This window comes from Apus apus, chromosome 4, assembly GCF_020740795.1.
Source record: "Apus apus isolate bApuApu2 chromosome 4, bApuApu2.pri.cur, whole genome shotgun sequence".
Classification (NCBI taxonomy): Eukaryota; Metazoa; Chordata; class Aves; order Apodiformes; family Apodidae; genus Apus; species Apus apus.
The window spans coordinates 36382970-36410704 of NC_067285.1; the positions used below are offsets into that span (position 1 = coordinate 36382970).

At 40.7% G+C, this 27735-nt stretch overlaps 1 protein-coding gene across 4 annotated transcripts in view; it reads left to right on the forward strand.

The window, feature by feature from the left end:
- Nucleotides 1-27735, forward strand: part of PCDH15 (protocadherin related 15) — a 455276-nt gene that overhangs the window by 325596 nt on the left and 101945 nt on the right. For all 4 annotated transcript variants that reach the window (XM_051618391.1, XM_051618393.1, XM_051618392.1 and 1 more), the window contains 3 exons: nucleotides 11458-11763; nucleotides 13229-13453; nucleotides 27483-27599. In XM_051618391.1, the coding sequence (XP_051474351.1) occupies nucleotides 11458-11763; nucleotides 13229-13453; nucleotides 27483-27599 (648 nt within the window). The remainder of the gene's footprint in view (nucleotides 1-11457; nucleotides 11764-13228; nucleotides 13454-27482; nucleotides 27600-27735) is intronic.

Below are 27735 nucleotides of genomic sequence, written 5' to 3' on the forward strand. Positions count from 1 at the left end.
TACTCTACAAAGGACAACAGGAGACAAAAAAACTTCAAATGGGAAACTTGAAAATGGAATTCAGGCCCCCTATTGCCTGTTGCAGTTTAAAGTAGCTGAGGTCCTGCTGAAGAGAGGGCATCTGAATGATTTGCATTGCACAGGGCACTGCTCACCAGTGCCAGTCACGTGGGAGGTAAAAAAGTGGCACGAAATTTAGGTGGTGATCAATGTATTGACTGCAAAACCTACAAACAGGTTCATGTTCTTGTTCAGCGGAAGACAGTCCCGAGTAGTTTGTTACAGACCTGACAAATTCAGCCTGTGGTTAAGTAAGGAGCTCTTGGCCTGATGAGGCCCAGCGGGGAAACAAATCACTTGACTGAAGTTTTTATTCTTCTGGGCTTTGTATTTACCCAGATTCCTTCACACCCACCCTCTGTTTATTTGTTGTGGGCATTGTTTTGTGTCACTGATCAGAACTGTTTGAAATCTCCAACATGAACATGTTGTTTTCAAGGGAAATCAGAGATATGAAAGGAAATGAGAAGTAAAATATAGATAAAGAATTACAAGGCAGTGGACAAACCAGCCTTTAATCAGATGTTCCAGTGTCACCTCACCTTCTATCTTCTCTAAAATGGAGACAGTATAAATAAGCTCCACTAATGAAAGTGATTAGGTAGCATTGTGTGCAATACCTCTGTCATCTGCTACTTTTTCAAATAAGAAATGCTTCAAGAAAGTCAGTTGCTTTTTATCATGGAGCTATTTCTACCTCTTGAAAAAGCAAGTTTTGAAGGGTTTCCTGTGCAATGGAAATAGCTGGCTTTTCTGTTTATGCTGTAAATGTAAAGTCATATATTCAGCAGCATCTGTCCACTACAGGACCAAGCAAGGCAAAACTGGAAGACAGGTGAGACAGAGATGGCCTATATGGCACCAGTCTACTGATTCTAGACATCGTCATGTAATGGTTGTTGGGCAAGAGGCAGAATATCACTTTTGAATGCTAATGAAATATGATTGTGGTGCCAATTTCCCGAGGAGCTTTTCTGTCTATGAATAAAGGGAATTCTTGTAAGCTTCTATTTTGATTTAAATTCCTAAGGTGGTAAACCCTGCAAGTCTCATGATTCAAAGCCCAGTTTAAATTTCACAGTTGTCAGTAAGGCTGATTTTGTTGGACTAAATCACCTCCAGAGATCCCTTACCATTGCATGATTCTGTGGTTCTGTATTCAGGAAAACTGCTTCAAATGCTGATGAGTTATTACATTCCCAGATATTCATGTAAAAAGGTTAGAGAGGAATCTCACTTCACCTAAATTACCATTGACATGTTTTCTGTGTGAAGGCTCAGAGGACAGGGTATGATTTCCCACAGCCTGCACTGTAGATTACATCTTCCCTGTATTAAAAATACCATCTTCTGAAAAAAATATTCCTCAACTCTTAGACAACTTGTAGGAAAATTGGAGGAAAAAGGACAGGAACAGAAAAAAGGGAGATGTATTGTCAGGAGAGGACAGGCTAAGAGGGAAAGGAATTTAGCCCTTGGGGAAAAGTAAAATCATGGCCTCTGAAGAAAATCTCATAGGGTGAGTCCATGACTACTGCTCACTGCATAAATCATTCCCTAACAAGGTGTTCTGAATTCATTCAATATATGTAAAAAAAAGTATGAGCAGCTAGAATTGCTAGAATTGCTAGAATGAGCAGTCAGAATCCAGGAAAGATTAATCAGAGAATCATAATATGGCAGATGGACGACAACCAGAGGAAATTCAGACTTCTGTGTTTGGTTGCAGTGTGTGCATCTGGATCACTAACGTGTTTGTTACCATGTACTGGTATGACTGACACACGGGGTGTGTGTGTGTGTAGGAGTTTTCCAGAGCAAAACAGCTCATAAACTGATACTCTTGAGCTTCTCTTTGTGCTCGTTTATCTAACGTCCATGTAGTTTCTTATAAGTGATTGGAACATCACAAGGTCACTTTTATAGGATCTTAGTGGTGTCATATCATAGAATCATAGAATCACAGAACGGTTTGGCTAGGAAGGGAACTTAAAGATCGTCCTGCCAGGGGCAAGAAGGTCCAGTTTTCTTGCAGGCTCCTTAGTAAAATTGTCTACACGGTAGGTTCAGGGCTTTCATAGTGTCATGTCAGACAAGATGTGCAGAGGGGAGAGTATTTCCAACAGGGCACAGATGTACTCAAGCCCTGTTGCAAGTTCTATTCTTGCTTCTTGCCCAGCCTGTCTCCGTTCTGTCAGCCCCTAATACCTGATCAAGGTGGAAGAATTGTAGCTTCTGTGCTTCTCTGCATCCACAGAGTCTGCCTTTCATCTTTTGTGCGTGCATGAAAGGGCATGCACAGTCAGCTTGGCTGAATGCTGCCCCAAGCTGGGTACAGAACAGGTGTGTTTGCATTTGCTTTTGGTTTAAGCTAAATTATATATTCCTTGTTTTCCTCAAAATGTCAAGTCTTGGAGAGTATCTTTTTTCCATCCTGGAAGAGGATGTGTAAGAAGGATGAGAAATGCAGAAAGTGGTAACTTCCATCAATAGTATTCACAATATATTTTAACTTAATCTTTTGTTCCCCTTAGAGTCATAATTAGATGTCACAATAATTACTAAAGGCTGCATCTCTACTTAGATAGTGAGAAGAAATGAAATTACAGCCGTAGCTGAAGTCCATGTATTCATCTTATGTGCTTCTAGTTGGATTTTCACCTCGTTGCTAACAAGCAAATTCCTTCAGCCTCTTAAAACATGAGAGATGTCAGGGTTTCAAGTCCAGACTGTGCATCAGTAGAAATAGATGTGGTCATGGATTTGTGCAGTTTTTCCCATCTCATCTCACCAGTGCTAGGCAGGATTAGCTTCTTTCTGCAGACACTCCTAAGGGGCAGTGTAATTCCTAGAGGGTTTTTTGCAGCAGGCAGCTCCAGCCTCACTCCCTTAGCTTACAGCAGGTTGTTGAGCTTAGGTGAGCTTAAGACAGCTCAAACAGTTTAAAAAGCTCCTTGCCACCCCTAATATGTGGTAAATGGGGAGACTTTTTAAACTGTGCTCTTGTCTTTTCTCTTTCTCATATATTTGTGCATTAATTACACCTTTGTCTTCAGACTAAATACATTTGTGCTTTATATAGTGGAAATGTTGATACTTGTTATCAGAGAAGCAGTTCAATCATTTTTGTGTTCATGACAGTTGATCACTGAGGGTGCAGGGCCTTTCTATGAAAGGCTTTTGTGTGTTTTTCTGCCTGACACCTTGCATCCCAGTGTGTTTTTAAGTCTTTTCATCCATTTCAGCCTGATGCTTCACTAAATCTTCTGAATTGGTGGTTTCATGTCTCTAATACATGCCCATTTAGTATTTTGATGGCTGATTCTGTTTGTTTAGAAGTGGCTGCTCAGATTTCTGTCACTAGGACAAGAAGTTATTGTTTTCCTGAACTTACAAATCAGAATGCTTTCTATTGGGCATGATACCTTTTGACTGCAATCTCTCATGAGGGATGTTCTTCTGAGACTTGAAGAATCATCAAGATTAGTGATTCCTTTTTTGAAGACTGCCTGGTAGAGGAAAAGTTGGGGAGTTTTCTTGTGATACATGTTAGGTGTCTTAACTTTTTTCTAATATTCACACCTAGTGGCCTTGATGTCTGTAGTTGATACAAGAAAACGATTCCTCTGAACATGAGAAGACCACAGAACACAACTGAGAGGATTTTAAAAGTATGACCAGTGAGATAAGTAGTTTCAAATGCAAATGTTGGCTGTTATGTTCCGGCTCAGATTCTAATGTTCTCTAATTAGGTGGGCTTAGTGAGGAGAGCTAGCAGTCTAGAGAAATGACAAGAATAACTTTAAATTGTTAACATATTAGAGAAATGTTAGAGAAATTAACGGCCAGCTGAATGTGGAGAGTTAGAACAACAGAAATATATTTCATCTGTGATTTAAAAAGCTTTTGTTTTTATTTTTTGCACATGTATTCATTAGTTTAATCTCTGAATCTCTTGATCATATCATTGCCGAAGAACATACTCATTATAAAAGCAAAATTTCTAATTATCTTTCATGTAAAAACAGGCAGTGCAAGCCTCTAAATTTAGGATCTGATTGCATAGCAGACCAAAGAAATCTTGTCTATTTTGAAGCGTTAGTGTGATTAACTTTTGTGGGAGGTTTACCAGTCCATTAAATCATGTTTTTGCAGCCATGAGCTTTCCAGTTTTCATTTACTTTAATTATTTTTGCTTGTAGCATTTAACTGTGTGGTTGTATTTAGAGTCACATTTAATTGGTTTCCAAACTAACCCGCCAGATGCCCTGGAATTAGCATTTACTATGTAAGTAATTATCAAAGGTTTCCAATCTTGTTTTGTGGCTAAAATATGTCAGTATTTGAAAATGCACCATGTGCTACCTTTCCCTAACAAATTACTCTTAAGTGCAGTTGTGAGAAAAATAATCAGCTGGTATGACTTGGTAGTTCAGTAAGACACATGTTTTGAAAAAATTTCTGGAGGATATACTCAAAAACTGTTGTGTTTTTTTCAAAAGCAGGAGTGAGTGGAGCATCCATTTGTTCTCTTAAGGAAGGAGGAGTTGCCTTGAAATTTCCAGATGGCCAAAATGCAAGGGTGTTGCCTCTGAGTTTCATTTTTTTAGACCAGGTGCACCCAACTGGACTCCTCAGCCAGCAGTAGATCACTGCCCCCTGATATTACATTGTCCAATTTTATTGTATGGTCTTTATTTCATCTTTCTTCGTCAAGTCATTTTTTTTGCAGGCCAATAATTCAGAGCATTTATGATTTATCACACATTTTAACTAAGCCTTTGTCCCTTCCTGCAGTGAAAAATTACGTTTTGTGGCCTGTCAGAAATTATATAGCAGAGTAAGTTAAAAAGTCTTCTGTGTACTTTTGGTTGGGCATCAACACGGAATTCGAGCATTATAGCATTTGTTACCTGAAAATTATACAAAACCTGCAGTTGTCTATTCCTCCAAATCTGTAAAATACTTTTATGGATAATGCAATTTAAATGTCAGTTTTGCAGGAATGAACTCTTGCAGGTTTCTGGGCTGTAAGGGAGCATTGCAAATATCTCTAATGGGCACACAACAAGTCCATGGATGTTCAGGAGTATAATTTATTAATCTAACTGCATGAAATGAGGAAAAGTGTGTGTAAAAGTGCTGACAGCACAGGGAGGACAAAAGTATTTAATTGTTTCCTTACTTCTTTTGCCATTATTTTGACAGAAATATTTCAAAATTGTTGGTACCTTCTAATTTTTTCCTGTGCTTAGAGCACATAATGAATGAAATAAGAAAATGAAAGACTGTAAAAGCTGGCAAAAAAATATGAAAGAGAGACCAAGCCTTTCTGAAAGGTAAAGAATAATAAAAATCCTGAAGTTGTACTGATAACTGATTTTCCCTCCTTAAAATATTTTTAAATAAATACCAAGAGGTCAAAAATGTTTTGAATATATCTGGCCTCTCACTGCATCTGGGAGATTTTGCCATATGAGCACGAACAGTAATCTCCCTGCAAAACAAGCACAACATCCAATTTACCACTCCCACCCACACTTGATTTGCTGTTTGACACAACAGAGGACCCTGGCAATCTTCTAAACCCATAATAATAATTAAAAAAACCCCTTATAATAATAAACCCATTAAACCCAAAATACTACAATATCATGTTATCACCCATTAAAACAATAACCCACATCCCACCGACACCATTCGTTGTATCCTCCAGCACAATTTCCATCCCTCCCTCAAGCTGCAATTCCAGCTATTTGCTGGAATACTGGAGAGGCTGTCAGAGCTCAGGAGCTTTTGTTGGGGTGGCTGGGGATCACAGGGAACTGCTGTCCCTGAAGAAGACCCGAAGGAAAATGTAGCCTGCAGGAAGTTGGAGCGGTGGCAAAGTGCTCCCTGAGACGTGCTGCAGCTTCGGTGAGGGGATACCTGTCGTGCTGACCTGTGCTTTCTAGACATTTATGGATCTTATTTTGCTGTTTTCAAGCTCCAGCAGTCTGAGCATAAGCCCTCAATTAACCTGCTTAAGTCCTGTTGTTCCCCATTGTGAGCAAGAGTTGTGAATATTAGGAGATTTCTTTTGAAAAGAATGATAATGATATAATTAATATTGTTGACATTTAAGCGCTTGTCATTATATTTCAGAGTTAATGATCCTTCAAGAGATACTTTGGTATTTTCAATCTGTTTGAGATGGAAGAAGATAATTTGTTACTGTGGGTTTATATTCATGAGTTTTTCTTAGTAATGTAAAAGCATAGTTGGTAATGAATATTGAAACTCACCACAACAGATAAAGGCTATCTTGTTGATTGTGGTACCTCCAGTAAATGTGGGATGTATTTTCTGGGAAAAAAACCAATGATTTATTTCTGTTCCTAGGTTTCCAGGTTTATCATGCAGTACTTTATAAGTTAGCCCAGTGAGAGATGGAAATGAGAGGAGACATTTAGATCTGAGGAGTTCCCAGAATAACAGCAATAGTTACCAGAGTCTCTTCAGAGGAGCATGCATTTCCTAATTCTGAATAAACATAGTGAGATGGGAGAGGCAGAAGTGTGCATCTCATCTCTCTGCATTTCTTGCAGCATTGACAAGAGGAGCCAGCCAGCAAGTTTCTTTTTTTTTTAAGTCTCATATATACTCCTGTGGATGGCCTCAGTTTAAAGAAAACCACTTACTTTAGACTTATGTAAAGCAGGCTCCTCTATCCTGACAAAATTCCTTTTTGTCAGGCCACATTGGCTTCAGTGAATTTATGAGCTCCTCAGCTGTGTAACAGTGGTGTGGGAAATTTGCCTACAGGCTGCTTGGACCAGTTTGGATAAGAGCAGTGCAAACCCTCTGAGCGTGTAGAGGGATAATTCCCCATTTTTTCTTTTACCCAAAGTAGCAAAATCAGCCTGTTTCCTACCCAATTTACCAACTCTGTGTTGCATGTGATTGCAAGTGATCCAACACCAGAATGTGTTGGCACCTTTGGGGGTACTACGATGTGTGGCACCTCAGGTGTTGCAGGAGTGCTTGTGTAAAGAGGGAGAGCACCTCAGGCCCCATCGCCCTCCTCCTTGTCCCAGCTCTGCCTCTACAGCACTTGGACTCATAGTTGCCTTCAATGACTGTAAGGATGAGCAGAAGGAGGTATCTTGGGTTAGGAGTGGATGTGATAAACTCTCCTAGCAAGAAAACAAGGCAGAAATGAGTAGGCTCTTTCTTCAGTTGTCTGATCTTGACACTTGAGTGCGGTGGGGAAGAGTGAGTGATCATCTTTGGAAATGTGGATTATCACTTTGCTGCCCTCAACTTTGACAGCTTTGGCTTCTCATGGGGAGGGGGGGAAACGTGTTCTGAACGTATCCTACACATACAGGCGAGATCAGATTGCACAGGGATTTGAAGCTAGGGTAAGACAGAGGCTGTGATACAGGGAATAGAAAGAAATCTGGCCAATTTTGTGCTCAGTGTTTCCCTTGATCTTTTTTACTCCAAATGGACTTTACCTAATAGAAGAAATTATTAAGAATGTTGTTGTATCAAAAAAATAGCATTTGTGCTTTGTATCTCATTGTTACAGCTGAAAACAGACAAGGGACCTGGTTTCTGTATGAGCACCAACAAGGCTCAGTGCCAGGTCCTGTGCTTGTGTCTGAACAACCCCAGGCAAATGGTACAGACCAGGGGAAGAGGGGCTGGAGGAAAAGGACCTCGGGGGTGTTATTCAACTGAATATGAGCCACCGTGTGCCCAGCTGGCCAAGAAGGCCAACGACATCCTGGCTTATATCAGTGCTAGTGTGGCCAACAGGACCAGGGCAGTGATCCTTCCCCTGTGCTGGGCACTGGTGAGGGGGCATCTTGAATCCTGGGGTCAGTTTTGGGCCCCTCAGGACAAGCAGGACATGGAGGGGCTGGAGCGTGTCCAGAGAAGGGCAAGGGAGCTGGGGAAGGGGCTGGAGCACAAGTCTGAGCAGGAGCAGCTGAGGGAGCTGGGGGTGTCCAGCCTGGAGACAAGGAGGTGAGGGGAGACCTGCTGGCTCTGCAGCTGCCTGAGAGGAGGTTGGAGCCAGGGGGGCCAGCTCTGCTCCCAAGGAGCAAATGATAGAACAAGAGGAAGTGACCTGAAGTTGTGCCAGGGGAGGTTTAGATTGGATATTAGGAAAACTTATTTTCTGGAAAGGGCTGTCAGGCTCTGGCCCAGGCTGCCCAGGGCAGTGGTGGAGTCCCCATCCCTGGAGGATTTAAAAGCTGTGTAGATGTGGTGCTGAAGGCCAGGGATTAGTGGTGGCCTTGGCACTGTGCTAAGTTAACAATTTGATTTTATGGTCTTGAAGACTTTTCCAACCTAAGTGATTCCATGATTCTCTCCACCTCTGATAACACTATAGCCAGGTAGTTCAGCTCAGCTTTGTTTATGAGCAAATAATATCAATTTTTTGGGGATATTTCTGGCTTCTGCTTTAAAAGCAGTGATAAGTTCAAGCAGGACTGGTTTTTGAAGCAGGAATGGAATTATTTCTGTGTGGAAAGAGTTAATTCTGTATAGCCTTGAGACAGGATTCTTTTAGAAAGCAGACTGACCTCTTTTTTCTTTCATAGCCATAAAGAGTACATTATCTCTTCTCCAGTTTATAGTGATAAAATGTTGATTAGCAGAGACCTTACACTGTAAATGCAATGTAAGTTGGTAAATCAATAGCATTTTCTTAAAGCTTTTTTCATGAGAAAATCCATTTTGATTCTTTAGATTTTAAACAGATACAGGTGTGTGTGGGGAGGCTGAGGGGCTCTGTGGGGAGAGGGCAGGCACAGCTGAGTCTGCAGCTACAATCAGAGGGGGGGACAGAGGAACAAAGGACACATCTGCTGGGAGTGAGGAGCAGCTCTTTGAGGAAGAAGAGGATCTCCAGGAGCTGGAGCAGACCTCTGCAGCCCCCATGGACACAACAAGGTGTGGTGGCAGGGAGAGGGGTGTGAAAGTCCCTCTGTTGTGTGGCAGGGGAGTCTGGGCGGGAGAAGGCAGCTCCTGGTGTGGGCTTGGCAGCCACCCCATTTAATGTTCTGGCTTTTCCAAGACTCTTTGGGCTGCAAAGCTGCCTGTTCTAGCTAGGTGGGGCAGTGCTTGAACAACTCATTGTAACTTCTCAGTGACTTTTGTGTGGTGTTCATCAAAGATGGGCAACACAAAGGGCTGCCTTAGCAATAGGATGGTGTCTTTGTAAACTGGCCCTAATTGTCCATGGAGTAATGTCCCAGATAGAACAGGAAGCTTGGAGAAAAGCTGGTGGGTTTTTTGTTTTTGTGTTTTGGTTTTTTTTGTGGTTGTTATTTTTTCAATCTAATACATAATCAGATAACCCATGTGGTAGAAATTTTTGTGATCAACGTGCCACAAACTTCTTTTTAAGGGTTCAGTCAGAGCATCCCTCTGAAGTCTGAATTTGCCTCATGCTGTGGAAGCAGAGGACTAAGATATGCAAAAATGCACAGAGCTAATGTTTGTGTGTCTTTGGTTGACTTCTCAGTAGTGTTATGGCAGTGCTATAACAGTTAGTTTAATTGGATTTAATAATGATTATTTGCCTGCTACTCTGCATGTAAACAACTCAGTCCTGCAGCATGTGGAAAAGAAGTTTATGCCCAAGGATGTAAACAATGAGTTTATAACATACAAAGTCATGTTATGAGGAACCAAACTGCAAGGTTTGCAAGTAGTTGTAATTTACTTTACCAGAAAAAACAAACTTTTCTGTTCAAAAGCATACTTTTAAATTAATCTTAAATAAAAATATTACTTGGTTTTTTTCTCATAATTTCCCATGGGAGTGGTATTTTAGATTACTCTTAGAGATTTTTGTGGGGCTTTGTTTGGCTTTTAACTCCAGCTGTTTAGTATCAGTGTAATGTGTTTTTGGCTGAAATTAGAGACCAAGTCTGAGGTCTGACCTTGCACATGTGTGGGAGATTAAGTCTTAAGAGGGTGAACTGTTTGGCTAGTGTCTTATCCAGAAGCTCTGCAACTTACTTTGCTTTTCCACTGGAGATGTCTGTTTCTGAATACTTTAAACTTCCCTCCTTAAGTAGCTTTCTGATGGTTTTCCAGCATGTCTTCTAGGAGGTCTTTTTGCCCCAAATAGTTTATTTTTTACAGAGGAAATAGTGGACTAAGTGGTTCTGAACTAAGCAAATCAACCATATGTTTAAAGATGTTGATTAAAAGATGTGTTATCCATACTGATGTTTAGGAAGTTGGAGCCATTGCTGTTTAGCACATCAATGTAGTGCAGGAAGAAAGCACAGTGAGATTTTTCTTATTAACAATTTTAATTAGCTTTTCATTGATTTCTGGGAAAATAAATGGTTTCATTACTGTCTTACAATTAATTCCTCCACCAGAAGGAAACGTTCATGGCAACTTCCTGACAATTGTTCTGATAACAAAACATGAAAATCTCTTATGATCTTCCCAGATGTCTGTAGCCTCATTTATAAAGTCAAATAAACAAGAATAGCTTGGCCTTTGTTTCATTTACATAATGTTATTTATGATGCCATAATTTAATTAAGAAGAAGAAAAATAATAGTTCATTATTCAGACTACATTGAGGGCTTGATAGCTCTTGGAAAAACATAGGAATGTTATCCATCCCTACAAGGCAGTTACATAATAGCAAGAATTACTTAGCTGATAGTAAAATTTGAGACTTAGTTCAGTATGTGAAAACAAAGATACCACTTGAGCAAAATCTGAACAGTTTTCTATTGTTATCTTCCTCTTCTGAGTCTAGAAGAATAAGGATGAAATGTGATCATCTTTGGTTTTGAAGAACAGGGTAAACTCAAGAAAGATCAGTGGTTATTCAGAAAGCAACGATTCAAATGCCACTAAATGTGACAAAAATGTTGAAGTGAAATGAAAATATCTAATGCGTCCATTCTGCTGACTGCATCCCTTTCATCTGAGCATTTACTCCATCCTGGTTTGAGCAGCAAGGAAGCACCATCAATCAAGAGTGTGAAACCAAAATTCCCCTCCGACACCACCTAACGCTGAGGATATTTCAGCACTACGAGTATTTGAGGGCTTGACTTTAAAAGCATCTGGTTTGTTTTCTGCTGATTTGCCCAGTTGCCCAGGCAACTGAATGTGTATTTTCTCCTGAAGTCCAGTTGGGATCCCATAAGCCTTCCCTTCTGTCTCTGCAAAATAGGAGGGTTGTTGCTATGGGTTATTTTCTCTTCAGCAGAATATCAGAGAGAAGCAAGCTGCAGAAATGCTGAGTAGCCACACAAGCATGAGTACCCTGTAGAGTATTACCCAGCTTACCCTGTTACTCCCACGTGGGTTTGGCCCTTGTCCTTGAAATGTGCATTAAGACATGGTTCTTGTTCCTTTCCCTAGGCTACAGATGCAGATGCTGGTGTCAATGGCCAAGTTCATTACAGTTTGGCAAACTTCAACAATCTTTTCCGAATCACATCCAATGGTAGCATTTATACAGCAGTGAAGCTGAACAGAGAAGTGAGGGACTATTATGAGCTGATTGTTGAAGCAACAGATGGAGCTGTGGACCCCCGCCGTTCAACACTGACTTTAGCCATCAAGGTGCTGGATATTGATGACAACAGCCCTGTTTTTACTAATGCTTCCTACACTGTCACCGTGCCAGAAGACCTACCGCCGGGGACTGTCTTCCTGCAAATAGAGGTAAGGAGGCATTGTGGAGTGAGGCCTGATAAATGTTCTGCAATACTCAACTTGTCAGTGAGATTGCAGTGAAAGATTGCAAGCTGGAGTGGAGGAAGTTATGACACTTCCCACTGAAAAATGCATGACCTTTGGGTACATAAAAATACTTGGAAGCTGAGGTGCATTTGGAAATACAAACAATTATTAAAAAAAAACAAAGAAGCAACAAAACCTACACTCGTATTATCATTTTCTGGAATATTGTTTTACAGGTTTGAAGTGGGTTTGATTTGGTTTTGAAAGCTCATCATATTGCTTCTGCCTGTTTACACTGACAGCAGAAGGGTGCCTTGTCTCAACAGATGTAGGTCTTTAAGTCAATCCTAACTGTTTAACTTCACAATATAGTTGGTGGAGATAAATAGTTGCTTCCAGGAGCAATTAATCTGATACCAAGATCATTGTCTAAGATAGCTGGAGTGAAGTGAAGGGGGCCTACAGGAAATCTGGGGAGGGACTTCTTGCAAGGGCTTGTAGTGAGAGGACAAGGGGCAATGGATCAAAACTGGAAGAGGGGAGATTTAGATGAAACAGTAGGAGGAAATTCTTTAGTAGGAGGGTGGTGAGACACTGGCCCAGGTTGGCCAGGGAAGTTGTGGAAGCCCCGTCCCTGGGAATATTCAAGGCCAGGTTGGATGGGGCTTGGAGCAACCTGATCTAGTGGGAGGTGTCCCTGTCCATGTAGGGGGGTTGGAACTGGACGATCTTTAAAGTCCCTTTCAACCCAAACCGTTCTTGAAGTGAAGACCTGGAGGTGTTGCCTTCTCTTCACTGACTATAAGATGACAAGATGACTCAGACAAGTGAGCGTTAATTGTTCAAGGATGAGCAAGATGTCTGAAAACAGTGGAGAGTCTCTCCCCACAAGAAGTCTATATATCCTGATGTTTTGGTCAATGTCCTTTAATGAGAAGAATCTGTCCTGAGACAATTTCAATACTTCTCCCTGAACTTGACTGCAGATAAATCTAAATTACATCTAAAGCAGTCACATATTACTCCTTATACAGATGAAATTTAATATTCTTTGTCTAAATACTGGTATGAAACAAAATGCTGCCATAGGAGGGTGAGATCAAACATCTGCTTAGCCCAGCCTCCTCTCCCTGGCAGTGGCCCTTAGTGGGTGCCTAGGGAAGAGAACAAGAACAGACTGAGATTCCAGTGACTCTTGCCCAGAATATTGGGCATGTTTCTCATGGTGGGTATCTCTGGATTTTATGACCTGAAGTGGACTTGTCCTCCTCATGTTTGTGCCGAACTATTAAGTACATCCAATCCTATGAGAATAATGATACCAAGCTAAAGTTGTTTGCAGTAACTTGCTTTTTTTATGTTCTTTAAATCTAGTAGGGATTTTTTTGTGAAAAATGGATTTGGTTTGGTTTTAAGTACATTGTTTTTCTGGATGTGGATGCTCTAGGCAAAGGATGTGGATCTTGGCGCTGACGTTAACTATCGGATACGGACCCAGGAAGCGCGGGAGTATTTTGCTCTGAACAAGCACACGGGCGAGTTATCACTTCTCAAGTCCTTGGATTATGAGTCATTCTCTGAGACTGAAGCAACCTTCACCTTTCTTGTGGAAGCCTTCGACAGCAAGGGCACTATGCCTCCTGGTCTGGCTACTGTCACAGTGGTAGTTAAGGTAAAAGGAACAACTTGTCAGTTGGTACTTTCTTCTTCTACTTTTTACTAAGTACTTGGCCAACCCTTGCAGGTGTCCTGATGAAACAGCAGAGCATGGTAGCAGCAAGTCTGCTTTCCTGCTGTTTTCACTGGTAGGAAGCTACTGCCTTTTTCTGACAGCAGCTTGTTCAGTTAAACATACACTTTATAACAGCTATAATTGCTTCACCATGTGCAATTACACAGTTAAACCTTGGATCACAGATTTATGAAGTACAAGAATGCCTGACACACATAAAAACGTTTAGGCCTTTGGAATCCCTGAGAGATTGAAATACCTTCCTAATGGAACTGTTTGCCAAAACGACACCATCACGTTTCAGTTAAAACTCTCATCAATTGTAATTTTATGAGCCATTTTGGTGTGTTGAGTGCTGATGTGGCACCCCACGTCCTATATTTCAGATTCTGCTGCTTGTAAACACAGAGCTGCAAAGAAACAGGCTTATTTAATGGTCTTACACAGTGAGTTACAGCATCACCTCTGGGTTTCAGTTAATCCACCAGTAATATGGGGATAATGGTATTCTGCTTGGTAATGATCCACAAATGAAGAGCATTTCTAGCTGAAACATTAGCACTTACCTGTCTTCATTTGGTTGATGTGTTCATGTTTGAGAGGAGAGGGTATTTTAGATGTTCTAACTCATGCTTCCTTGCATTTACAAAGGTGTAGTTCTGGAGCCAGTCAGTCCAGTCCTTTTCAGCATGGCTTCATTTTTGTTTCCTGTGGCAGTGAAAAGCTGTGAGCTATGGGAGGACAGAGAGTTACTCATATTTTAGCTAATAAGCAGAAATTGTAGCAGGAACAAAAGCATAGCTCAGAAATGTGAACTTCAGATCTGGCAACATTAGTTTAAGTGCAGGTCTGAGGAAAGTATTTAGCACATATGAATCAGTCTCAGGTTCAGCTTACTGTGTACCTGCAGATGCTGTGGATTGCCACATAATTTTGAGTAATTCTGTTTGTCAGTCTCTACTGAGCTCAAAATTATTTTAGGGACAGTAAATGTCTCTGATTTTTAGCTTTGATGACAAAGTAAGAAAGCTTCTACAACACCTTTCTGTCTGCAAAATTTCTGACTGAGGTGCAGGTCAACCATCCCCTAATAGTCCGTGTTCTTTGCTAGCAGTTTCCAAGTCAATCTAAGAAAATCCAGCTTTTGACATTATTTCCTGAGCCTTTTTTGTTACACTTTTAAGGAGGAAGATGCTCAAACCTGTTGTATTTTTTTTCCTAAAAGAGAAATCTTCTCAGCACGGTGAAATTTTGAAAGCATTGTGTTTGTGTTGGGTGTTTTTGTTGGGTGTTTTAAAGGTATTCATTTTCAACTAGGACTCTATCAGGAGCACAGCTGCAGTCTGCACCACAGGGCTGACCCAGCTGTGTGACTGTGGGTTGGTATTGTAGTTGTTAATGACAGGGCACAGGGTTGCAAGATGGTTCGACTTGGTGGCCTTAGTGTAACAGCGACTTGTGCACTGGCAGAGGAAGTGCTCTGGGAATAGGGAATCTAGGAAGGGGATTAGTAAGATAAAAAACATATTTTCTGGTTTTCCTGGAAACTTCCCACATGTGAGCAACAAAAGGGGAGCATGATGATATTTGTTTGGAAAGAAAGTGTGTGTGAGGCTGGAATACCAGGCTGGAGCCAGGAGTAGAAATTTCAGTAGTAAAAGTCTGGGGGCAAAACAGGGCCTGTAAGGGAGGGCAAGCAGCTCATATTTTAAATGAGAGAGAAAATAAAGAAATTGAGTACTGTCATACTCTGACAGGCCGACTTCTGCAACAGATCAGGGGATATAATTAAATTTTATATATAAGTTGCTGAGATGGTGCCCAGGTTCCAGCCTTGTGTGACAGGTAGAACAGTAGAATTTTGAGTAGCAGTTGAGGGAATGTGGGAAGGCTTGTGGAGAAGACATTTTTGATGTCTCCTTTTGTTGGGTAGATGTCATTACTGGGTTGTATGTCAGATGGTAGAAATTTAGAACCTTGGGCATGAGTGATGTATGGAATAGAAAGAATAGTTTTGCTTAAGCTCACAGATTAACTTCCCCAGTAGAAAATTTGCAGGGGCAGGGAGGAAGGTGGAGATGCAAATCAGAGCCTTGTGCAGGGCGCTTCTGTGTGGGGATGCACATCTCTGCCATGGCTCTGCAGGAGTTGTTCCCTCCCACTCATTCTGTCTTTCACTCTTGCTGTGGGACCAGGAGCTGGATATGTCTGTTTCCTCATGGTAGCCAATGTGCTTTCACTTAGTTTAGAAGATGGCATTTGAGGAATTACTTTAATGCAGTGTTTGTGACCTCCAAGTAGGAAATAAACCCAAGTGCAGTTATACTGTAGGCCCTAAGGTAAAAGCTGTGCAGATGGCAGTCTTTAATAGCACCAAATCGAGCCTAGAGAAAAACAGAAGCAAGTGTTAAGGCAGTGGCAGACCCAAGTAAGATTCCTCTAACCCCTTGGGGATCCAGTCCCCATAATCCTCAGGGCATTACTTGTATTACAGAGTTCTCCAAGTCCTTTAGGGCCTGTGATGCTCTCAGCATTTTTCATCTTCAAAGCCCAGCTCTTAACCAAAAGTACTGTATTTTTTGCTGTCTCATAGGGTTCTGTTAACCAACTATGGGTAGCATCTGATGGTGTCATGTATCATTTATGTGATCTAAAACTGAATGAGCAGCAGCACAGTGGGCCCATCACCACACTGGTCTTTGTGGACTTGGGGTGGGTAGATACACACGGTGACTCTGGCTTTCAGCCTTTGGCATGACAAGTTACAAATAGTTTGTATTAACCTTCCCTGAACTTGATCAAAACACAGATTGCATAGCAGAATGCTCACTGCAGAGAAAAAAATCACTGAATCTGTTGCCTGCCTGTCAGTATTGAATTACATTTTTTGGCCACTGCTGCAGCCAAACGACCCTTTCCGTTGTGTGGCTATCTTAGGACTTGCTTCTTGAGGAAAGCCAAAGGGAAATTAATGAATGGTTGCATCCTTTCTAGTATTCCTGAGGAGGAACAGTGTAAGTGGCATTGATTTCTTCTCACCAGAAAGATCAAACCAGCTCAAACAGAGATTTTTCTTTGTTCCTCAGTTCTCAGATTCCCCTTGCTGCTTGTACACTTAACCTGAGAGCAGTAGTGAGGCATCTTGTCTTGGGGTGTGTGGGAGGTTGCACAAGTGTTTGTCCAGAATAATTGATTATTGTAATCTGACCTGTAATCAAGAACACACAACTTTTTGGCTGGCTTGGGTTTATATATATATATATATATAGTTGAACAGGCTAGACACAGCAAACTTTATCAGTATTGAAAATGTAGTTTCAGGGATAAAAACATTAGCAACTCCCAGGAACACTGTGTGTGCTGTTTTTAGTGCTCTGCCACTGTCGAGGCATAATTTCTCTCACGTGAAAGCAGTAGGGATTTGCATTCCCTCAGTGCCTGAGAGGGCTGAGCTGTTGCTGAAGAGCAACACTGCTGAAGTGCACACTGCAGGATGCACAGGCATCCCCACACAATAGCAGTTCCCCAGAGTTGGAAGAAGTGAAATCATTACTGTTCTGATGGGGTGCAATTACCATGGTAATAGAGCTTGTTAACAGGATCAGGACTCATCTCTTTTCCACTTTTTACTGCTGTTAGATGAGTGAGGTGTTCCTAAACACACAAGATTTTCTGTATCATGAGGCCTGTAAGGTACTTGCGTATTTTATACTGTGACCTCCTCTTATTATCAGCATTATTTTTGTATTTGTTTTTCTCCTTCTTGTTTGTTATAATCACTTTTTCCTCTCCTTCTGCATTCTTTGATTGGTTTTCTCTTTAGTTTCTCAAGTGAATATGTAGTGTCATGGAAGCCATTAGCTCTGGCTGATGATTCAAAGTGATAGAGCAACAGGAATAAATAAAATCAGACCTATATTTTCCAGCAAGGCCATATTACAAAACGGCCAACCAAATATTTCATATCATTTCTATCATGCCTTAATCTCAGTGGACTAAGTTAGACATTAGACAAGGAATTTCCAGATTCAGTAAAACTGACCATACCCATGAACATGAATAAATACGGAGCTATCCTCAGAGAGTACACAAACTGCAACTGTCCAAGTAGTTTCTCAAGAGAAGTATGCCATGGAGAAGTCAGAAGTATTCTTATGCTTTAGATGATACATTACATGTCTTGATAGGTACTTATTGGGAGGGGTAATTTAAATCTTCCATAATTGCCAAGTCTTCCCTTCCTTGGGAATTTTGTATAAAAGGAGCTCACCAACTATGCAAAAACGTCTCTGGCACGGTTGCTCTGAATGGTCCTTCATCAACACAACCCTTCTTGAGGTCCTTCACATTCATGTTGGGGGCAAACGACAAGATCTTGGTTGTCATGGTGCCGTGGCAGTGCAGAGCTCCAACCTGCTTAACCATAAAACTCCCCTTGTTTCTCTGACAACCTAGACCTTGAATTAGAACAAAGAGAACTAGAATGTTTGTCTTGCAAAGGTTGGAGAGTTAGAAACTCCGTGTTTGTGGATGAATCACCCGCATAAACCAGTCGCAGCCTGTAGTAAAGCCAAGAAAATACAGGTGTGATGGAGCAAGGAAGCAGGAGCCCAGCATTTGAGAGGGGAATGGGGAGTGAGTGGCTCTACTATACAATGCTTCAGTTTTCACTAGGAAGGAACAGGAGAAGAGGGGTCCACAGGGATCATTAGGGACAGGGGGGCATGTTTTGGTTCAAACCCTGCTCCACCAGATAGCCATGCAGCTTTGCAGCTGCCACTGCTTTCTCTTCCCCCAGGTATTCCCTAGAAATGCACTCCAGTCTTGTTTCTAACGAGCAGGTGAGCAGTCATACATCAGTGCTTCATCAGGGTGGCATTTCATGTTATGGTGAGATTTTATTTACAGTAATAATGAAGACTTTCTGCCTGGATTTATACAGGTAATGAAGGATACATGGAAGATAAAAGACATTAGTGAATCATTAAAGGTCAAACACGTCATCAGTTTCTAGTATTTCTACAACAGAATTTAAGTTATGCATTTTCAATACATTTACGTCCATGAATTTAACCCTTCCTTTCTAGCATGTAATGAAAACCATTTTAAAGAATAACAGGACAGTTCAGCACAGCAGCAACAAGTAACTTACACAAAGGTTGCTGTATTCCTTCCAAAATGTATCTGCTTATTTACCTGGTTTTTAGTGACATTAATGGAATGGCAGGCATGGTGTTGGATTATGGTGCCAGTAAACAAGTATTTTCAATCTCAGTTTATCTGTTCTGTCTGCTAGTCATTTATTACCTCCTATATTCCACTAGGAATATTGTCCCTTAATTTATACTATGAGCTACTTAAGGGCTTGCTGAGCACTAAACATGAAAAAGAGGTGGTTGCCCCACGCTGACAAACCTTTATTTTCCATAGCTTCAAACGAAGAACCGTGTGTAAAGTAGCACTGCACCCAATTAAAGACAAAATTCAAAGTGCCACTTCATAAAATTGGTCACATCATCTTGTCAGCATCATCACAAGGATTTTGAACTCACTCAGAGTCCCTCAACATTGCTTGATTCTTGAGCCTCAGTCATTCTAACTTAGTCACTGGGGTTGGTACATAAATCTAAAAAGGACTTCAGATGCTCGTGGTGCAGCTGGGGGTAGTTTTCAAGCAGGGGTTTACTTCAGTGCACCTGCTGTAAATACAGAATTGAAATGCTACCTTAGCAAATCAAAATGTAGGATCACAAATTAAGTTTTGTTTTGTAAATCTAGTTCAGTGTGTTGGGGGAGGAATGTTCTGGTGAGATGTTTGAAGCTTTAAGGGGAGTACCTTTGGGGGGGGTATGTGTTAATTGTAGGAGGTCAGGAGATAACATAAGAAATGGGAAGGGACTTCAAGGTCTGGATACTCCAGCACCAGGTGAAATGAGGTATTCCTGTGCTATGTCCTGTAGTGAGCTCACTTGCCCCTCCTCCCCAAAAGCTGCATTTTTCACCAGTCAAAATGTGAAGACATTCTTTTACATGTGTAAGTAGAAGTGGAAATAATCACAGTAGGTTTCCATCACATACACAGTTATTGATAACAAAATTATCTTTTTACTGCATTTGTAAAAGAAACAATTTTGAATCTAAGAGTCAGTGAGATAAGTGATAAGTAGATTTTTTTTCCTCTATTACTTCTGTCATATATATTAGGAAATATAAATTGTTCTGTGCTTACCTTTTTCAAATAAGTTGCAGAAACTGGCTGATGAAATGAGAGCACAAATTATTGGACACAAAAATTGAAAGTAACTTAAAAATAATTATTTTACCCCAATGATTTTAAGCCATTTTACAGTTACTCATTTCTAATACCTTGGCAATTAATGTAAAAGGCTCAGTGTACCTAAATGTGTAATCCTGTTGCTGTGAAACACTCCACAGAATAGTTATCTGGGTAAATGACAGCAAATCACTCCTTTAAGGTGATAGTGCCAGTCTTTTAGCTGAAGGATGAGAGCTCGATAGAAATCTCAAGATCTTGCTTATTGTCCCAGTTTTAGATATTAAAGTAACAGCCTGGGGTAGTCCTTTGGGGGATTGCTACTGGTTACTGAGGCCTGGGGAATAATGTTGTGTCCTCTCAGCTTGCACGTGTTTGCTTAGTGAAGGAAAAGGTACAGTTTCTATGCAAGCATATGTATATATTCATAATAGTAATAATCAGCTCTTGGCTCAGGGTAAAGATCCAACATTGTATTTTGCTGGAGTTGTGTATATGGCATGGTAGATATTTAAGGGAAGAGGAAAAGAAAAAAGAATGCACTGAAAGGGATTTTAGTTATATAAAGTGTTGGGCTTCTTTCAGGAAAATAAATTCATCTGTGTGATAATGGTTTTCTCAAGTCGCAGCTCAAAATCTCAGTCGTTTCAATGCTGAGTCTGTGACTACAAATCCAGAGACCTTGTTTCACAAGAGCTTTAAAATTTAGTTTTGGATCGTGATGTAATTTAAGATTCCTATGATGTGAAATCTTATTACTTTTTTATTTTAATATTAAATAAGTATATTTGTACTGTTCTGGATAAGGTTGATTAGCATCATGTTGAAAGGCTTTGGAAAGTTTCTAAATTTAATAATAGAAATAGAATCATATGAGGATTTGCAGAAATTGAGAAATGATAGAAAGAAGTAGGGCACTAGGTGGCTATTGCCAGGTAGCAGGGATGGTAAGGAGCTGTGGCACTGCGGGATGCTGCAGCTGATGTGTATCCTGTGGCATTTCTGGAGCAAGACTGAGGACCCCACTGGGCTGAAATGGGCTCCTGTGTCCAGGGACAGGGTCTGGGGGGGCCTGGGTGAGGCTGGTCCAGGTCCTAAGGACTATGGATGCCCTTAGGACCAGAATACCTTGTGGCTGTTAGGGTTTTTCTTCTGCTTATTTAGTAATAAATTATCTCGGGGGGGTGTTTGTGGGTTTGTTTTGGGATTTTTGTGAGGGGTTTTTTGTTTGGTTTGTGGTGGGGTTTTTTGATAAGATATTGAGTGCCATATTTCTGTGGTTAAAGACAGCACAAGAGGAATGATGATTTCCAGCACCGTGATACCAGAACACCCCTTTTCTTTCAGTAGAAGAGAGTTTCATGGGTATAGTAGAGGAATGTTAAATGTGCCCTTGGAAGTCCCTGAACAGCAGGGGATTGTTAAAGACTTGGAGGCAGCTCAGACTGGAAGCCACCAGCTCTGGTAATGAGCACATAGACTTAAGTGGCAGATGTTCAAAACAAAATGACAGCAGCAAATTACAGATACATATCTGTAGTTGTAGGAAAAGATGGGGAAGGTTTGAAAATTTCAGTGTGTGACATATGCTCTGCTTTGAAGTAAAGCTTTTTGCTTTCTGCCTTTGTGGGATTATATTCTGTACATTTAACAGTAGTGAAAGGAGGGACTGTTTTAAAAGTACATTTTTTTTCCCTTTTTCATTACACTTCCGATAAAAGCCAGCAGCAAAAGGAGCTGTAAATGCCTAATAGGCATTTATTAACTCCGACATTGTTCATTCACACTGGTTTTAGAGTGGGGGGATATTGATTTCCACCTAGACATAGCTAACTAGGAACCTTGGTATCAGCAGGTATAATCAAAGAGAACAGTCCTGAAGTGGTAGGGAAAACACCTGGATACAAATGGAAAAAAAAGGTAATATTACAAAAAGCTAACTAACTTAATGAGTGAGTCTGTCAACAGGCCAGAAATTGGGGAGTAAAATAGACTTTAGACTCTGAGATACTTTCTGCTTAGCAGTTGAGGAGAGAGAAGCTTTGTGCAGAAATGACATTTGTAATGCAGGCTGCCCAGGTAGGCACCTCTGCACACATTGCTAGTGGTAAAAATCATCTCAACAGTGTCAGCCTCTTAGTGGCATAGATAAATCAACAGTCTGTGATTTTTGGTGTTCTTTGTCAGGAATTTGTCCCTCTGGAACTGTTCAGCAGATTAATAGATTTTGCTGTCATGGATTTTACAGGTATTTTAGTTTAAAAAATCAATGTTGATTATAATTAGGTCACAAGTCTACAAAAAACAGGAATTAAAAAATCAGACTGATTTTATAAGCTGCAAAAAAAAAAACAACACCACCAACCCCCCCCCCAAACCAAACGAAAAAAAACCAACAAAACACAACAAAAAAAACAAGAAGAAAAAATCCCTAGCAAACTGACCCCAAAACCTAGATGGCTAGATGTAAAAAAACAAAACAAAAAAACCAAAACAAAACAAAACCAAACAAAAAAAAAAAAGTGTAACCCTGTTTTCATAAGAAGGAAATTAGGAGAGGGTAAAAGGTGTTGATTTTTGTGGGCGTTGGGGGAGGAGAGGCTTGGCTCCCATTTGGTAGGGCTGCCCTCTAGTGCAGGCTAAAGGCAGCAAGTTTTCAGTGCAGTAACAGGTTTCCCTTTGTAGGATGAAAGGTCTTTTGCACAAGTTGTTATGCCTGAGGTCTAGATATGTAAACATAAATACATGTATTTGTACATAAAGATATACATCAAATAGGTAGGAGTCTCAGTTGGAGTTGCTTGTCTGTGTGCAGGTAGCTGAGGAACAACTGACTTCAGCCTTTACTCTTTATATTTCTCTTACAAAACATGACTTCTTTCAAAACACCTCTTCAGAAACAATTATTATTTTTTAGGAAGTCTTTAGGTTAGTGGCAAGATTCAAATTGGACAAGTGTGGCGCTTGTTGCAGTGTTTCACTTTAGGAATTGAACCGCGGTGACAGGGATGAGCCGCAGCTGTAGCTCAGGGGAGTGGGAAGGAAGAAGGCAGACATTTGAATCCAGGCAGAGTGTTTCCCAGATCAGCAAATGAGAAGGAAGAAATTATTTCACCCGGATGTTAAATGCTTAAATTCTTAACTTGGTGGAGTACAACTACTAAAGGTCCCTTGGTGTCCCCATAAATCAAAGATATATTAATGTCTCTGAAGCCCATTTAAGTTTATAAGTTAATTCTATGCAGGGAACACTGTACTGCTGATGTTTTCCTACTCCTCTGGTTGTGCTGCCATCCCATGGTGGCTGTCACCACCTGTCTAGGAGCATCTAGTTTAGTACTAGTACATTACAGCTAGTGACTGTCTTAATGATTTTGAAATTACATATTGATTTGCTCCTTGATGCCTTTCCTCCCCCACACTTTGTTTCTCCTCATTGGCATGCCTAGATGACTATCTCAGTTCACCAGCCTTTTTGTTCAGCATTTTCATAATCTTTTCAGGCAGGTCAAATTAGTTGCCACAAACCTTTTGCTAAATGACAGCCCTTTAAAGCTTGTGAATGAGATGTCTTGTTCAGAGGGTAAGGAAGTTGATCAGGGGGTGGGATCGTGCACACCCTAAGGGTGACATCTGAGATAGCAAACGGATTGGCATCAAGCAGTATCTTAAGCCTTCATGTGCTTTTGAAGGTACTAATGTGGATTCTCAAGAACAATATGTGAGCATCTCTCACATACTCTGCTTCCTTCATTCTTGATACCTGTCATAGGAAGAAAGCTTTGGGGTTTTAATGCTCTTTCACTTTTAAACAAATAGGTATAAAAATACAATATATCTACAGCTAGGAGAGCAATGACACACAGGCTGGTTTGTATTTATGTATAAATTTGTGGCTACTATTATCTTACTGTCAAAATACACAGCCCAAGTATTTTAAAGTGAAATATGTAGAGAATTCATTACCTGTATTTTCCATTTATGTATTTTAGTGTGTGTCTGATAGTTAATAGCAACCTGGATTTATGTGACTGAAGCAATGAACTGTGAACAGTTGTAAGGTCCTGCCGTTTGAGCATGAGGAGGATTATGCCCCAGATTTAAAAGGAAACTAACACTTTGTGGAAAGTTACTACCCTATTCCTAACCTCTGATGAGGGGTTGCACTTGGATGCTGCATCCTTTTTATGCAAAGTCAGGTTTCATGGTGTCTTAAGCAGAAGCCACCAGGTGTGGAGTCATCTTCAGTTACTTAGCTGTGCAAAAACCCTTCTCTTGTCTTTAGTCTGCAGTGATGAGAGAAGCCCAGTACTTTGCCTCAATGTTTACTTTTTGCTCAGTGTCTGCGATGAAAACCTGGGCACTCCATCAGTGAATCCGTCAGGGAATGCTGAGCAGTGCTCACTGCTGAGCCCATTTCAGTGAAGAAAATTGAATTGGGGATCTTGACTTACAGGGGCACGGGTTTGGGCATGGGATGGAGTGGGTCATGACCTCCTGAGCTATTCACAGTAAACAAAATAGTGTGCTTTCTTTCAGTGCTGTAACAAAATCCCATCTAGACTGTTTTCCATCCTGGGTGGTGGTGCTTTTTTTTTTGCCAGAAAATCAGTAGTTTCTTTTGTGACTTCTTTGGTACCTTTAAGTGCCCACAACAAAGAAAGAGAAGTTCTATCAGTTGAAAGAGATATAATGTAGGCATTTCTGCAACATGTCCCTACCACCTCTGAAGCAAGACTTCTGGTAGAATAAAGCAAGCATTACAACAACAACAAAAGCCCATTTCCATGGGAGGTGAATGTTTTGTATGTTAAACCTCCTGCCTGCAAAAATCCCAGTCCTGCTTGTAGCAGCTATTCCTGAGGGATGTTTGTGATGAGTACATGAGCCTTGTTCACCCATCTGGGATGACAGCCTTGCTCTCTGAAGTGCACTCACTGCAGCTGCATAAGGAGAAGGCCTGTGCTGATTCTGATGGGCAACTTCTATTCTGTTAAATGTGGCAACATTGAAGCTTGAACTCTGCTATAAAAATGAGTGGTTGTTTTAGGATTCACGAAGAGGTGAACTGGAGAAAAACCATGTGGAGCTGTTCTGTCTGGTCATGACTGAGATATTTGGTGCCTATTTGCTCAGCTCAGGTTTATGAGGGACAAACGTGCATAAAGCTCATCTTAGAGGAAGATAAGTTAGAGAGGCAGAAGGCTTTCTGTGTCCTCCTTCATGCTTTGCTTTGTATTCCTGTGTACTTTGTACTGATCCTTGTATCTTGAAAAGCAGGTGTGTTAAGGATAATAACTTAGTCATTTTTCTATAGCAGAGGATGTATTTTATCATCTTTAAACAGGATTATAATTGCTTTCCAGTACCTTCAGTCACTGATTTTTTGGGTATTTTGGTCATGTAAAGATATTCAAGCTAAGAAAAACATCACAGAGTGATTCTCCCCACCCCCCAATAAGGAAACACCAGAGTGATCTCTTGCTGCTATGCTGAAAAAAGTAAGATACCAGCTACAGCTGTGGATTTGCAGGTGCACAGGCAGAGATGAATTCAGAAGAGATTAAGAAATACAGATAAAATGCTGGGTTATTCCAGAAAATTCAGCTGCTTCACTGAGGTTGGAAGCAAAAGCTGGAAGAAAATGAAAGTTGTTATAAGCATAACACTGAATCATTACCCCAGATGGAGGCTTCATATGGAAAGACAGGGGTCTGTGTGTATGCAGTTTTTAAAAGGTCATATCCCACTGGAACACTTTCAGGGTCTACAAACCAAAACAGTCCCAAACACACTGATTTACTCAGTTGTAAGACCTGTGCGTGTTGTGTTTCTCCTACCCTACTGGAGATAATTTTCAGTATTCCTAATTTGCAATATGACTAAGATTTCTGTATTCATAGCTACTTTGTGTCTGCCTCAAATGGTGTGATTTCCTGCCTGTCTCTGAGGTACTCTGGCTGTGCATGGAGCCTTACAGGGTGAGGCTGCTGGATGATGCTGGTTTCTTTGCCACAGCTGTGTATTGCTCTGGAGTTCCTGGGAGCAAAGTGGAACAAAGGATGGCTTGTTTTGGTTTTTTACAAGCACCTTGTCACTTTGAAGAGTTATGAGGAAGGAGATGGTTTATGTAAAATGCTCTTGAGTACTTAATTCTCAGATGAGCTAAATAATTTTCTTGCGATCAGGTTGAGAAATTGAAATTATAAGATTCAATACGTGTCATTCCGTGGAAGAGTGCTAATCTGTTTGAATTTGAATGTTTTTCCAAGATGTTTTCATTTGAATGCTCTCCTAGTTTGAATTGCCCAGTAGTCACTTTTTGGTGATCCATTTGTCTCTCTGAAAAGCAGAGAAAAAACCATTTCCAGCGCCTCGAAGACTTGAACAGCAGAACTTTCCACAAGGTGCATTAACTATTCAGGCATTTACTAGGTGGACTTGTCACAGTTTTTGGTTTTCATAGAGATGTTTATTATTGCTGTCGTTTCCTTTGATGGGTGTGGATGAATATTTTAAATGCCTGTGTAATACAGGATGCTGGCCAGTATCAGCATATTGCATTTGCAGGATGAGCTGTGGCAACAAGGAGTAGAAACTTGGAGTAGCTGTGTTGGTGTGGTTTACCTAAGACACGTATTTCCCTGTATTTCCCCATAGCTCAAGCAGTCATTCTGCTTTAAGAGGGGGAAAAACCCCTGCTCTTCATTTGTGGATCAGTGGAAGTCACTCCTGCTGCTGAAGGCATATGATGCTTCTTACTCGTTCTGCAGAGCAACCCAGAAAATGTTATCTATTTTATGCACAAAACAGTGGAAATAGGAGTATGCAGAAATTAATACATCTGTTCTTAGCAGAATTTGAGCTAGGAAGGTGGTTCAGTATATAAACATCTGGAAATCAGTTTTATTAATAGAATAAATCTTATGATTTAGAGATGTATGTGTAGTTTTTTTTAAAGAAACGTGCAGGGAAATTTTCCACAACTCTCTGTGAGAGAATCTTGACAAAAAAATATTTTCTGGCAACTCAGAATGAATGTTTTTTAACAACCTGTGGTGCTGGTTGAGTTTCTAAATGTTTGTGGCTCCTGATGTGTCCATGTCCCTGAGAGCCCCGTGGATGTGACTGCTGCATCTTCCCTAGGTGTGGAATTACACATCTGTGCATGCACATGCTCGTGTGGCAATGAAACTGGGCTTAACCCCCAAGCCTTGGAAGCTCCTTTTTGACAACACCTCCCTCTGTCTGAAGATCTTAAGCTCTCTTGAGGCATTGATACTAATCTGAGGTTATATTTTCTGTTTGTTTATTGCATATTAGAGGTAACAAACACTGTCAGACAACAGCAGCTCGTTCGTCGTAGAAAATGAGCAGAGCCATGTTGTGAGCCCCACTGCTTGAGAAGCAGGTGTCATGGAAATCTCTGTTTTGTTTGCTTGTGAGACTGTTTTTTTCTGCAGAAGTTCCTTCTGTCTCACATGAATATTTTGTTTTGAAACTTTGGCACTTCCCCCTTGTGTGCTAGTTTTGTGCAGCAGTAATGGAGCTGAGAGCCAAGAGTGACCGTGAATGGCAAATGGGCTTCCTAATGAGGAAGGAGTGATTGGGTAGATCTTGAAAAAAACCATAATTGTGAATGCGTCTGTAATTTTGTTTGAACTTCAGAACTAAACTCTTAATTATGTTTTGCAGGATATGAATGATTATGCTCCAGTATTTAGCAAAAAGCTCTACAGGGGGATGGTTGCTCCCAATGCAGTCAAGGGCACTGTTATCACCACCGTTTCAGCTGAGGATCAAGATCCTCCGGTAAGCAAAAAGGTTCTATTAATACTCTGCACCCAAGAGGGAAAAATCTTTAACCCTCAGAAGTGACCTAACTTTCTTAACAACAAAGGTGATTATTATGAGTTTCACAGAGCAGTAACTCATACATTTCTATTAT